This window comes from Herpailurus yagouaroundi, unplaced genomic scaffold (assembly GCF_014898765.1).
Source record: "Herpailurus yagouaroundi ecotype Mexico unplaced genomic scaffold, PumYag 182, whole genome shotgun sequence".
Taxonomy (NCBI): Eukaryota; Metazoa; Chordata; class Mammalia; order Carnivora; family Felidae; genus Herpailurus; species Herpailurus yagouaroundi.
Window position 1 is genome coordinate 20,431,545 of NW_024412413.1, and position 14,526 is coordinate 20,446,070.

The window sequence follows — 14,526 nt, forward strand, 5'->3', positions numbered from 1 at the left end:
CATTTACAGATGAGGATACTGAGTCTTAGAGAAATTAAGTAACAAAAACCACTTCTGTCTGAATCTAGAATCTGTATCCTTAACTACTGTGCTATTCTTTTAAGTGTTATCAGTTAAATAATATAATTTTTCATATTTAGAAATTTCAATTATGTGGAATAAGTTCCATTCGTTCTTGAAGAACACAAGATAAATGATACATTAATAATTTTATTTGGTAGCAAATAGCACTCAGGAGTAAATTTTGGAATTTTTCAGCTCATGCCTTATTTGGTACTGGACATTCTACAAGATTATCCGGGTCTTCCTGGACTTTTTGTGGCCTGTGCTTACAGTGGAACATTAAGGTATGAACTATGACTCTAACAGTACATGGTTTCCCTATTGGGATCTTTCTTTTGTTATTGGATATTTGGGGGGATAAAGCTGAATTCTGAAAATGAGCACAAATAGGGCCAAGGGAGTAATCTACTCTGTGTATCCTGTTGTTCTCAGTTTCAGTCTTACCTCTGTGGACTAGCAGTCTATTATCCTCAGTCTCCACTTTTAACTTGGTCCCTGCTGTCTAACACATCATCACCTACCCTGGAGGGTCACTATAATAATGATCAGTTGGTGGTAGTTTTCACTGATTATCAAAAATGGGTACCTATGGTCTCAGTTTAAAATATATGGATAGATAAAGCATGGTCAAATGGAAAATTAGAATTAAAATCTCCTGTTACATGCTGAATAATATGCACTGCCCAAAGACTCTTGTTCTGTGTTTGAACTTACTTATTGCACTTTCTTCTAGTGTTTGTGCCAGGGATTTTTTTTTTTTTTTTGACAGAGAGAGTGAGAGAGCATGAACAGAGGAGAGGAACAGAGGGAGAGAGAGAGAATCCTAAGTAGGCTCCACGCACAGAGCCCAGCACACAGGCCTTGATCCCATGACCCCAGGATCATAACCTGAGCCGAAATCAAGAGTTGGACGCTCAACCAACTAAGCTACCCAGGTGCCCCTGTGCCAGGAAATTCTTGATTGACATGTACAGTGTATGTTAGTGAGGATCCAGGAAATTAATATTATTGATATTTATGGCATATGTTAGTGAGGATTTATGATAGTCCTTTCTCTGCACAAAGAAAAATAAGTTTTAAAGTCACTATATAATAGTATTGTGTAGTCTGTAGATTGTTTCAATAGACACTGAGAATTTATTGCAAAATGGAAGCAACATAAAATTGTCCTTTCTCACTATTAAGCCTATGGATGTTGACTGAATCATTCTTGGATGATATCAGTTTCCAGAAAGAAGATGTTGTGATCATGAAAAATATAGTAGAAATCTGGTTATATTTCAGCAATGACAGTTTGTTTCCCCCTTTCTTATTCCTACTTAAAGTATTATTAAAGTTAAAATATTATAAATCAAAAGTTTGATTTTCTCTTACAGCACAGTGTCCTCCAGTATTAATGCCTTAGCGGCAGTAACTGTGGAAGATCTAGTTAAACCTCACTTCAGATCACTCTCAGAAAGGTCTCTCTCTTGGATTTCCCAAGGACTGAGTAAGTTTCCATGTTCACAATTCTATTTTAGCCCTGGGAGATGATTTTTAGAGATACCAGAAATTCCTTTTCCTGGAAGACACAGAGTAAGAACCTCTGAGTGTAAGTGTATCTATGCATATGCATGCCTGTCACTAAACACAGTCATCCCATATTTGCAATCAAGATTTGGGAGACCCTTCAAGCGATTAATTGTCAGGGGGCCACAAAGAACAATTTCCTTATTTGGCTGTCCTTCTTTTTGAACTTCTTCTTAGCTACAGAAAAAAATCCAACCCTTTTCCTTTCCAAACTTTAGCCCACGGTTTTAAGAAATACCCTTAGTTTGGAGGCAAGAGCCCACATTTTATTACCTAAGAGCTCACTGTCAGTTTAAAGTACATAGTCTGTGTGTATGAATTGAAGATAAACAGAGTGTTATGATTTTTGAACCATCTTCATTGTCTATTCTGTCTGTACATGTAGACTGCTCTAGAGATAGTCAATAAAATTGTACAGGGAAGGCTCATCTTCTATTTATAGATGTAGGACCTTATGAGGGGTTAAATATCAGTTGAATGGAAAGGTTTAAAGACTCCAGTTCCCAGATGTCCCAAATGTAACAATCTGACTCGAAGAAATCTGGCTAGTGTACTTCATTTTTTGTTTTTGACGTTTTGGTTATATGTGTTCTGGAATGAATGACTAACAAACTTGTTTTTTCAAAAGAATCTTTAACTTCAACCCAATAACACTAATAGACTGCCAAAGAAATAGTAAATAATATTCTATTTTGAACCATAATTCTATATGTGATTGTGTTGACTATCATCTGGAATAAGTACTTAGTTTATATTTTTCAGTGTCCCTTACATTTTTTTTTTTAAATTTTTTAATGTTTATTTATTTTTGAGAGAGACAGAGACAGAATGCAAATGGGTTAGGGACAGAGACAGAGGGAGACACAGAATCCGAAACAGGCTCCAGGCTCCAAGTTGTTAGCACAGAACCCGATGTGGGTCTCGAACTCAGGAGCTGTGAGATCATGACCTGAGCCAAAGTTGGACGCTCAACCGACTGAGCCACCCAGGCGCCTGAGTGTGCCTTACATTTAAATAACATTGCATAATTTTATTAGGTGCCCAATTTTAATCCTGCAGCATAATTTCAGAATGGTACAATGCTTCCCAAAGAGCATTTAGATTGGTTTGTTATAGGATTATCAAAACTGTGTGGTTTTCAATAGAAGCTTTTGAAGGCAGACAGACCTAATCTTGCTCACCAATTTATTAGCCTTAAGCAAACCCAATAACCCAATACAGCTTGAATTTCTTTATATGGAAAATGAAACAAAATGTGTTCACCTTGCGGGTACAATGAGGTTTAGAGGTAATGCATATAAAACAAGAGGCACTAGCTTGTTTTATCATTTATCAACAATGTTGATAATGATTAATGACAAATCAACTCTGCTAGTGTAGATGAGTTTTTTTTTTACTTTGAAGGGTTATATAAAGTCATTATCTTGAGATATGTACAGTAAAGGTACCATAGAGAAGAACATGGCAAATGATTTGAATGTGTTTCCAGTAACTTTGATACCAAAACCCATAATGGTGACCACCCATGAGCAATCAGATAGAGAAGAATCAAGCTAAATATGTTAGAAATATCATTTACATTAGGATATAAAAATGTATATTGTATACATTTGAGGTATAAAAATGATTGTATCTCAAGCTCTTTGCAAAAACTTAATGTAAGGTTTCCATTCAGGTGCAGAAAGGTCATTTACCCAACATAATTAACAAAGGTGTGAATGCTAATGTAAGTCAGATAGATATAAGGAATGCACTAATTTTATGATGAGCAAAGCTATCATTCATTTTTTTTGTTTTGAATTTTATGCGTGGGAAATTATATTGACTGATTTCAGGTGATTTGTGCTGAATGGAAGTCTTCAAAAATAAAAATCTGGGTGTGTGTGTGTAAATTTTAATTTAATTTCAAAAGTAAAACATGTACTTGGAGAAAATCTGGAAAATATTGAAAGCCAAAAGAGAAAAAAAAAAATCCCATAATCTATAATCTGGCCAGCAGTGGTGGCTTGAGAATTTCTATAAAGTTGTGGGGAAACAATTTGGTAGAAGGGGTAATATCATACTTGTCTTTGATGCTATCTTTCTTGGCTAGTTTAACAAGAAAGGGTTGGGTATGTTGATTGAGATAACAAGAGGGCTAAAGGTCCTAAACCACCCCTTGGTGTGGATGAACACTTCCTGGGAGAAATGGACACTTCAAATCAGAACACTCTAATTTCTGATGTTTATTAATCCTCTCCCCCATCATGCTGTACACAGCAGAGCTGGATTGTGTCCTGTTTCTGGCAAACTGAAAACAGAGACCTAAGCCTTCCTTTATAAACAAATGTTTATAGAGGATTAGATTAATAACACAATAGTTCTTAGCTTTAAAGTCCCCATAGTTAATGCTAGGGATTTTTCACTTATATAATCTAATGTAATTAATCCTGAGACACAATATCAGTGTTTTCTTTCCTCTTTGCACTCTGCTGATCTTGTAAGAAAACACCCCTTCCTTTTTTTTTTGTCTGGTTTTGATGTATGTGGCCATTTTTCACCACAATCATCACAATCATATTAATTACTTTGAATCAAAGGTGTGGTAGCTTATTCTATTGAGAATTCGAATCCTCTGGGTCTGAATTTTATACTGGCTTTTATATCATCCATCTAGGTGTGATGTTTGGAGCTCTGTGTATTGGAATGGCTGCACTGGCATCACTAATGGGAGCTTTGCTGCAGGTAAGAGCTGATTCTGGAAGCTTTGAATCCTAATCACTGAATTCTTGTTTTTTAAATGTTGATGTGACCATCCTTCCAGACTTCTCTATTCATCTATGTGTACACATATCAAGTAACAGAGATGACTAAATTCTTTAAATTTTTTAAAATTAAACTTTCTATTTTCATATAATTTTAGATTTACATGCAATTTTAAGAAATAATACAGAAATATCTCATATACCCTTTACCTAGTTTTTCTCAATGGCATGAGATTTAGAATGATGTTCTTTTTTTCCCCATTCCCCATGGATGTCCAGTTGTAAAGGCTATCTTTCTTCCATTGACTTACACCTATATTAAAAATCGGTTAGGGGGCGCCTGGGTGGCTCAGTTGGTTGAGCATCCAACTTTGGCTCAGGTCATGTTCTCACTGCTTGTGAATTCGAGCCCCGCCCTGCATCAGGCACTGTGCTGACAGCTCAGAGCCTGGAGCCTGCTTCAGATTCTGTGCCTCCCTCTCTCTCTTTACCCCTCCTCTGCTTGCGCTGTGTCTCTGTCTCTCTCTCAAAAATAAATAAAACATTAAAAATTTTTTTTAAAAAAACAGGCATATTTGTGTGGGTCTATTTCTGGTTTCTTTATTTTGTTCTATTGATCTGTGTGTCTATCCCTCTGTCAATACTACACAGTCTTGATTTGTATGGCTTTATAATAAGTCTAGAATCAGGTAAACTAATTTCCACTTTATTCTTATTTTTAAAAATTGTTTTAGCCATTCTAGTTCCTTTGCCTTTCCATATAAAGTTTAGAATAATCTTCTCTATATCTAAAAATATGTTATTTAGATTGTGATAGGATTGCATTAAATCTGTATATCATTTTGGGGAGAATTGACATCTTTATTATGCTGAATCTTTGAATCCATGAATGTAGTATATTTCTTCATTTAATTAGATCCCTGGTTTTTCTCATCACCATTGTGTAATTTTCAGTATACAAGTTGTGTATGTATTTAGTGATATTTACACCTCAGTATTTCATTTTAAGAATTTTAAAAAAGTTTTTATTTTAATTTCAGTTAGTTAACATACAGTGGTATATTAGTTTCAGGTATACAGTATAGTGATTCAACAATTCCATACATTACCTGGTGCTCATCGTGACAAGTGGATACCATAATCCCCATTACCTACTTAATCTATCCTCCTACCCACCTCCCCTCTGGTAACCATCAGTTTGTTCCCTATAGTTAAGAATCTGTTTCTTGGTTCATTTCTCTCTCTCTCTCTCTCTCTCTCTCTCTCCCTCTTTCCCTTTGCTTGTTTGTTTTGTTTTAAATTCCACAAATTGGTGAAGTCATATGGTATTTATCTTCCTCTGACTTTTTTCACATAGCATTATACTCTCTAGCTCCATCCACATCATTGCAACTGGCAAGATTTCATTCTTTTTATGGTTGGCTAATATTCCACTACACATACATGCAAATACACACACAACACATATTTATCCATTCAATGGACACTTGGGCTACTTCCATATCTTGGCTATTATAAACAATGGTGCTATAAACATAGGGGTACAGGTATCTCTTTGAATTAGTGTTCTTGTGTTCTTTGGGTAAATACCCAGTAGTACAATTACTGGATCATAGGGTAGTTCTATTTTTAACTTTTTGAGGAACCTCCATACTGTTTGCCAGTATGCATGCCCAACAACAGTAGAATGCACCAGTTTCCATTCCCACCAATTGTTCATGATGGTTCCTTTTTCTCCACATCCTCATCAATACTTAGTGTTTCTTGTATTGTTTTTAGCCATTCTGATAGGTGTGAGGTGATATTTTATTGTAGTTTTGGTTTGTATTTCCCTGATGATAAGTGATGATGAGCATCTTTTCATGTGTCTGTTGGCCAATGTCTTTGGAGAAGTGTCTGTCCATGTCTTCCGCCCATTTTTTATTGGGTTATTTGTTTTTTGGGTGTTGACTTTTAGAAGTTCTTTAAATATTTTGTATACTAATCCTTTATCAGATATGTCATTTGCAAATATCTTTTCCCATTCAGTAAGTTGCCTTTTAGATTTGTGCATTGATTTCTTCACTCTGCAGAAGCTTTTTATTTTGAGGTAGTCTCAATAGTTTATTTTTGCTTTTGTTTCCCTTGCCTCAGGGGACCTATGTAGAAACAAATTACTACAGCCATTGTTATCAAAATTAACTACCTGTGCGCTCTTCTAAGATTTTTATTGTTTAAGGACTCACATTTAAGTCTTTAATCCAGTTTGAATTTATTTTTCTGTATTGTGTAATAAAGTGGTCCAGTTTCATTCTTTTGCATGTAGCTGTCCAGTTTTCCCAACACCATTTGTTGAAGAAAGAGACTGTCTTTTTCCCACTGGATATTCTTTCCCGCTTTGTTGAAGATTAATTGAGCACATAATTGTGGGTTTATTTCTGTGGTTTCTATTGTGTTTCATTTATCTTTTGTCTACTTTTGTGCCAGTACCATATATACTGTTTTGATTACTACAGCTTTGTAATATAACTTGAAGTCTGGAGTTGTGATTCCTCCAGCTTTGCTTTGCTTTTCTAAGATTGCTTTGACTATTTGGGGGTCTTTTGTGGTTCCATATAAATTTTAGAACTGTTTGTTGTAGTTCTGTGAAAAATGCTATTGGTATTTTGATAGGGATTGCATTAAATGTGTAGATTGCTAGGGTAGTCTAGACGTTTTAACAGTATTTGTTCTTCCAATCCATAAGCATGGAATGTCTTTCTGTTTCTTTGTGTCTCTTCAATTTCTTTTATCACTTTTTTATAGTTTTCAGAGAACAGGTCTTTTACTTCTTTGGTTAGGTTTATTCCTAGTATCTTATTATTTTTGGTGCAATTGTAAGTGGGACTGTTTTCTTAATTTCTCTTTCTGCCTCTTCATTATGGCTGTATAGAAATGCAACAGATTTCTGTACATTGATTTTTGTATCCTGTAACCTTACTGAATTTGTTTATCAGTTCTAGGAGTTTTTGGGTGGAGTCTTTCAGGTTTCTATATATAAAATCACGTTATCTGCAAATATTGAAAGGTTTACTTTTTTCTTATCAATTTGGATGCCTTTTATTTCTTTTTGTTATCTGGTTCCTGTGGCGAGGACTTCCAGTACTACGTTGAATCAAGTGGTGAGAATGGACATCCTTGCTTTGTTCCTGACCTGAAACAGTTTTTCCCCAGTAGATATGATATTAGCTATGGGTTTTCTCATATATGGCCTTTATCTTGTTGAGGTGTGTTCTTTCTAAACCCACTTTGCTCAGGGTTTTTTTTTTATCATGAACAGATGTTGTATTTTGTGAAATATTTTTCCTGCATCTATTGAAATTATTATGTGGTTCTTATTCTTTCTTTTTTTAAAAAAATTTTTTATGTTTTTATTTTATTTTAGAGAGAGAGAGAGAGAGAGAGAGAGAGAGAGACAGAGTGAGAGTGGGGGAGGGGCAGAGAGAGAGGGAGACATAGAATCCGAAACAGGCTCCAGGCTCTGAGCCATCAGCACAGAGCCTGACGTGGGGCTTGAACGCAGGGACTGTGAGATCATGACCTGAGCCAAAGTCGGATGCTTAACCGACTGAGCCACCCAGGCACCCCAACTTATTCTTTATTGATGTGACTTACCACATTGATTGATTTACAAATATTGAACCACCCTTGCAATCTAGTAATAAATTCCACTTGATTGTGGTGAATGTTTTTTTTTCAATATATGAAATTTATTGTCAAATTGGTTTCCATACAACACCCAGTGCTCATCCCAAAAGGTGCCCTCCTCAATACCCATCACCCACCCTCCCCTCCCTCCCACCCCCCATCAACCCTCAGTTTGTTCTCAGTTTTTAAGAGTCTCTTATGCTTTGGCTCTCTCCCACTCTAACCTCTTTTTTTTTTTTCCTTCCCCTCCCCCATGGGTTTCTGTTAAGTTTCTCAGGATCCACATAAGAGTGAAAACATATGGTATCTGTCTTTCTCTGTATGGCTTATTTCACTTAGCATCACACTCTCCAGTTCCATCCATGTTGCTACAAAGGACCATATTTCGTTCTTTCTCATTGCCATGTAGTACTCCATTGTGTATATAAACCACAATTTCTTTATCCATTCATCAGTTGATGGACATTTAGGCTCTTTTCATAATTTGGCTATTGTTGAGAGTGCTGCTATAAACATTGGGGTACAAGTGCCCCTATGCATCAGTACTCCTGTAGCCCTATGGGTAAATTCCTAGCAGTGCTATTGCTGGGTCATAGGGTAGGTCTGTTTTTAATTTTCTGAGGAACCTCCACACTGTTTTCCAGTGTGCATTCCCACCAATTTGCATTCCCACCAACAGTGCAAGAGGGTTCCCGTTTCTCCACATCCTCTCCAGCATCTATAGTCTCCTGATTTGTTCATTTTGGCCACTCTGACTGTCATGAGGTGATATCTGAGTGTGGTTTTGATTTGTATTTCCCTGATGAGGAGCGACGTTGAGCATCTTTTCATGTGCCTGTTGGCCATCCGGATGTCTTCTTTAGAGAAGTGTCTGTTCATGTTTTCTGCCCATTTCTTCACTGGGTTATTTGTTTTTTGGGTGTGGAGTTTGGTGAGCTCTTTATAGATTTTGGATACTGGCCCTTTGTCCGATATGTCATTTGCAAATATCTTTTCCCATTCCGTTGGTTGCCTTTTAGTTCTGTTGGTTGTTTCCTTTGCTGTGCAGAAGCTTTTTATCTTTATAAGGTCCCAGTAATTCATTTTTGCTTTTAATTCCCTTGCCTTTGGGGATGTGTCGAGTAAGAGATTGCTACAGCTGAGGTCAGAGAGGTCTTTTCCTGCTTTCTCCTCTAGTGTTTTGATGGTTTCCTGTCTCACATTCAGGTCCTTTATCCATTTTGAGTTTATTTTTGTGAATGGTGTGAGAAAGTGGTCTAGTTTCAACCTTCTGCATGTTGCTGTCCAGTTCTCCCAGCACCATTTGTTAAAGAGACTGTCTTTTTTCCATTGGATGTTCTTTCCTGCTTTGTCAAAGATGAGTTGGCCATACGTTTGTGGGTCTAGTTCTGGGGTTTCTATCCGATTCCATTGGTCTATGTGTCTGTTTTTGTGCCAAGTGAATGGTTTTTTAAAATGTATTGTTGGATTCAGTTTGCTAGCATTTTGTTGAGAATTTTTGCATCTATGTTTATCAAAGATATTGATTGGCCTGTAGTTCTCTTTATTATGGTGTCTTTATTTGGTTTTGGTATCAGAGTAATGCTGGCCCGAAAGAATGAAATTAGAAGTTTTCCTTCCTCTTCTATTTTTTGGAATAGTTTGAAAAAAATAGGTATTAATTCCTCTTTAAATGTTTGGTAGAATTCACCTGTGAAGTCATCTGGTCCTGACTTTCTATTTGTTGGCATTTTTGATTGCTGATTCAATTTCTTTGCTGATAATTGGTTTGTTCAAATTTTCTATTTCTCCCTGTTTCAGTTTTCATAGATTATATGTTTCTAGGAATTTTTCCATTTCTTCTAGGTTGTCCAATTTGTTGGCATATAGTTTTTCATCATATTCTAATTGTTTGTATTTCTGTGGTGTTGGTTGTTATTTCCCTCTTTCGTTTGTAATATTATTTATTTGAATCCTTTCTCTTTTTTTCTTGATACTTCTGGCTAGAGGCTTAGCAATTTTATTAATTTTTTTCAAAGAACCAGCTTCTAGTTTCATTGATGAGTTCTATTTTCTTTTTTTTTTTTAGTTTTTATATAGTTTATTCTCTAATCCTTATTATTTCCTTTATTCTTCTGGTTTTAGGCTTTGTTTTTTGTTTGCAGGTGTAAGGTTAAGTTGTTTATTTGAGACTTTTCTTGTTTCTTGATATAGGCCTGTATTGCTATAAACTTCCCTCTTAGAACCACTTTTGCTGTATCCCAAAGGTTTTGAACTGTTGTGTTTCGTATTCATTAGTTTCCATGTACTTTTTGATTTTTTCTTTTATTTTCTGGTTGACACATTCATTGTTTAGTTGCATGGTATTTAACCTCCATGTATTTGTGGTCTTCCAGATTTTTTCTTGTGGTTGACTTCTAGTTTCATAGTGTTGTGGTTGGAAAAGATGCATGGTATGATTTCTATCTTTTTGAATGTGTTGAGGTTTGTTTCGTGGGTTAATATGTGATCTGTTTTGGAGGATGTTCCACGTGTACTCAAAAAGAATGAGTATTCTTTTGTTTTAGGATGGAATTATTTGAATATATCTGTTAAATCCATCTGGTAGTGTATCATTCAAAGCCATTGTTTGCTTGTTGATTTTCTGTTTAGATGAACTGTCTATTGGTGTAAGTGGAGTGTTAAAGTTTTGTACTATTATTGTATTGCTATTGATTATTTCCTTTATGTTTGTTAATAGCTGCTTTATTTATTTGGGTGCACCCTCCAACTGTCTAAGTCTTATTTATTCTTCAAGTTTCTTTTTTTCTTTATTTTTTTCTTGTATATGTATGTTATAATTTTTTTAATATGAAATATATTGTCAAATTGGTTTCCATACAACACCCAGTGCTCATCCCAACAAGTGCCCTCCTTAATGCCCATCACCTACTTTCCCCTCCCTTCCACCCCCCATCAACCCTCAATTTATTCTCAGTTTTTAAGAGTCTCTTACGGTTTGTCTCATTCTTCTCTGTAACTTTTTTTCCCCTTCCCGTCCCCCATGGTCTTCTGTTAAGTTTCTCAGGATCCACATAAGAGTGAAAACATGTGGTATCTGTCTTTCTCTGTATGACTTATTTCACTTAGCATAACACTTTCCAGTTCCATCCACATTGCTACAAAAGGCCATATTTCATTCTTTCTAGTTGCCAAGTAGTATTCCATTGTATATATAAACCTCAACTTCTTTATCCATAAATCAGTTGATGGACATTTAAGCTCTTTCCATAATTTGGCTATTGTTGAAAGTGCTGCTATAAACATAGGGGTATAAGTGCCCCTATGCATCAGCACTCTTGTATCCCTTGGGTAAATTCCTAGCAGTGCTTTGCTGGGTCATAGAGTAGATCTATTTTCAGTTTTTTGAGGAACCTCCACACTGTTTTCCAGAGTGGCTGCACCAGTTTGCATTCCCACCAACAGTGCAAGAAGGTTTCTGTTTCTCCACATCTTCCCAGCATCTATAGTCTCCTGATTTGTTCATTTTAGCCACTCTGACTGGCGTGAGGTGATATCTCAGTGTGGTTTTGGTTTGTATTTCCCTGATGAAGAGTGACGTTGAGCATCTTTTCATGTGCCTGTTGGCCATCTGGATGTCTTCTTTAGAGAAGTGTCTATTCATGTTTTCTGCCCATATCTTCATTGGATTATTTGTTTTTTGGGTGTGGAGTTTGGAGAGTTCTTTATAGATTTTGGATACTAGCCCTTTGATATGTCATCTGCAAATATCTTCTCCCATTCCGTTGGTTGCCTTTTAGTTTTGTTGATTGTTTCCTTTGCAGTGCAGAAGATTTTTATCTTCATGAGGTTCCAATAGTTCATTTTTGCTTTTAATTCCCTTGTCTTTGGGGACGTGTCAAGTAAGAAATTGCTGTGGCTGAGGTCAGAGAGGTTTTTTTCCTGCTTTCTCCTCTAGGGTTTTGATGGTTTCCTGTCTCACATTCAGGTCCTTCATCCATTTTGAGTTTATTTTTGTAAATGGTATAAGAAGTGGTCTAGTTTCATTCTTCTGCATGTTGCTGTCCAGTTCTCCCAGCACCATTTATTAAAGAGACTGTCTTTTTTCCACTGGATATTCTTTCCTGCTTTGTCAAAGATTAGTTGGTCATACTTTTGTGGGTCCAATTCTGGACTTTCTGTTCTATTCCGTTGGTCTATGTGTCTGTTTTTGTGCCAATACCATGCTGTCTTGATGATTACAGCTTTGTAGTAGAGGCTAAAGTCGGGGATTGTGATACCTCCTGCTTTGGTCTTCTTCAATATTCCTTTGGCTATTCGGGGTCTTTTGTGGTTCCATACAAATTTTAGGATTGCTTGTTCTAGCTTCAAGAAGAATGCTGGTGTATTTTGATTGGGATTACATTGAATGTGTAGATTGCTTTGGGTAATATTGACATTTTAACAATATTTATTCTTCCAATCCATGAGCACGGAATGTTTTTCCATTTTTTTTTTTTTGTATCTTCTTCAATTTCCTTCATAAGCTGTCTATAGTTTTCAGCATACAGCTCTTTTACATATTTGGTTAGGTTTATTCCTAGGTATTTTATTTTTCTTGGTGCAACTGTGAATGGGATCAGTTTCTTTATTTGTCCTCTGTTACTTCATTATTACTGTGTAATAATGTAACTGATTTCTGTACCTTAATTTTGTATCCTGCGACTTTGCTGAACTCATGTATCAGTTCTAGCAGACTTTTGGTGGAGTCTGTTGGATTTTCCATGTACATTATCATGTCATCTGCAAAAAGTGAAAGTTTAACTTCACCTTTGCCAATTTTGATGCCTTTGATTTCCTTTTGTTGTTTGATTGCTGATGCTAGAACTTCCAACACTATGTTAAACAACAGCATTGAGAGTGGACATCCCTGTTGTGTTCCCGATCTCCGGGGGAAAGCTCTCGATTTTTCACCATTGAGGATGATATTAGCTGTGGGCTTTTCATAAATCGCTTTTATGATGTTTAAGTATGTTCCTTCTATCCCGACTTTCTCGAGGGTTTTTATTAAGAAAGGATGCTGAATTTTGTCAAATGCTTTTTCTGCATTGATTGACAGGATCATATGGTTCTTATCTTTTCTTTTATTAATGTGATGTATCACATTGATTTGTGAATGCTGAACCAGACCTGCAGCCCAGGAATGAATTCCACTTGAATATGGTGAATAATTCTTTTTACATGCTGTTGAATTCAATTTGCTAGTATCTTGTTGAGAATTTTTGCATCCATATTCCTCAGGGATATTGGGCTGTAGTTCTCTTTTTTTGCTGGCTCTCTGCCTGGTTTGGGAGTCAAAGTAATGCTGGCTTCATAGAATGAGTCTGGAAGTTTTCCTTCCCTTTCTGTTTTTTGGAACAGCTTGAGAAGGATAGGTATTATCTCTGCTTTAAATGTCTGGTAGAATTCCCCAGGGAAGCCATCTGGTCCTGGACTCTTATTTGTTGGGAGATTTTTGGTAACTGATTACATTTCTTCACTGGTTATGGGGTCTATTCAAGCTTTCTATTTCTTCCTGTTTGAGTTTTGGAAGTGTGTGGATGCTTAGGAATTTGTCCATTTCTTCCAGGTTGTCCAGTTTGTTGGCATATAATTTTTCATACTATTCCCTGATGATTGCTTGTATTTCTGAGGGATTGGTTGTAATAATTCCATTTTCATTCATGATTTTATCTGTTTGGGTCCTCTCCCTTTTCTTTTTCAGAAGCCTGGCTAGAGGTTTATCAATTTTGTGTCTTTTTTCAAAAAACCAACTCTTGATTTCATTGATGTGCTCTACTGTTTTTTTTAGATTCTATATTATTTATTTCTGCTCTGATCTTTATTATCTCTCTTCTTCTGCTGGGTTTGGGGTGTCTTTGCTGTTCTGCTTCTATTTCCTTTAGGTGTGTTGTTAGATTTTGTATTTGGGATTTTTCTTGTTTCTTGAGATAGGCCTGGATTGCAATGTATTTTCCTCTCAGGACTACCTTCGCTGCATCCGAAAGCATTTGGATTGTTGTATTTTCATTTTCATTTGTTTCCATATATTTTTTAATTTCTTCTCTAATTGCCTGGTTGACCCATTCATTCTTTAGTAGGGTGTTCCTTAACCTCCATGCTTTTGGAGGTTTGCCAGATTTTTCCTGTGGTTGATTTCAAGTTTCATAGCATTGTGGTCTGAAAGTGTGCATGGTATGATCTCAATTCTTGTATACTTATGAAGGGCTGTTTTGTGACCCAGAATATGATCTATTTTGGAGAATGTTCCATGTGCACTCGAGAAGAAAGTATATTCTGTTGCTTTGGGATGAAGAGTTCTAAATGTATCTGTCAAGTCCATCTGATCCAATGTATCATTCAGGGCCCTTGTTTCTTTATTGCTCCTGTGTCTAGATGATCTATCCATTGTTGTCAGTGGAGTATTAAAGTTCCCTGCAATTACCACATTGTTATCAATAAGGTTGCTTATGTTTGTGATTAATTG

The 14,526-nt window shown here is 36.2% G+C and overlaps 1 protein-coding gene across 1 annotated transcript in view; it reads left to right on the plus strand.

Moving 5' to 3' along the window:
* The window catches only part of SLC5A8 (solute carrier family 5 member 8), a 55,469-nt gene that overhangs the window by 23,844 nt on the left and 17,099 nt on the right, over positions 1-14,526 (plus strand). Inside the window, exons 8-10 of the mRNA XM_040491099.1 lie at positions 259-347; positions 1,440-1,552; positions 4,289-4,356. Of these exons, the coding sequence (XP_040347033.1) occupies positions 259-347; positions 1,440-1,552; positions 4,289-4,356 (270 nt within the window). The remainder of the gene's footprint in view (positions 1-258; positions 348-1,439; positions 1,553-4,288; positions 4,357-14,526) is intronic.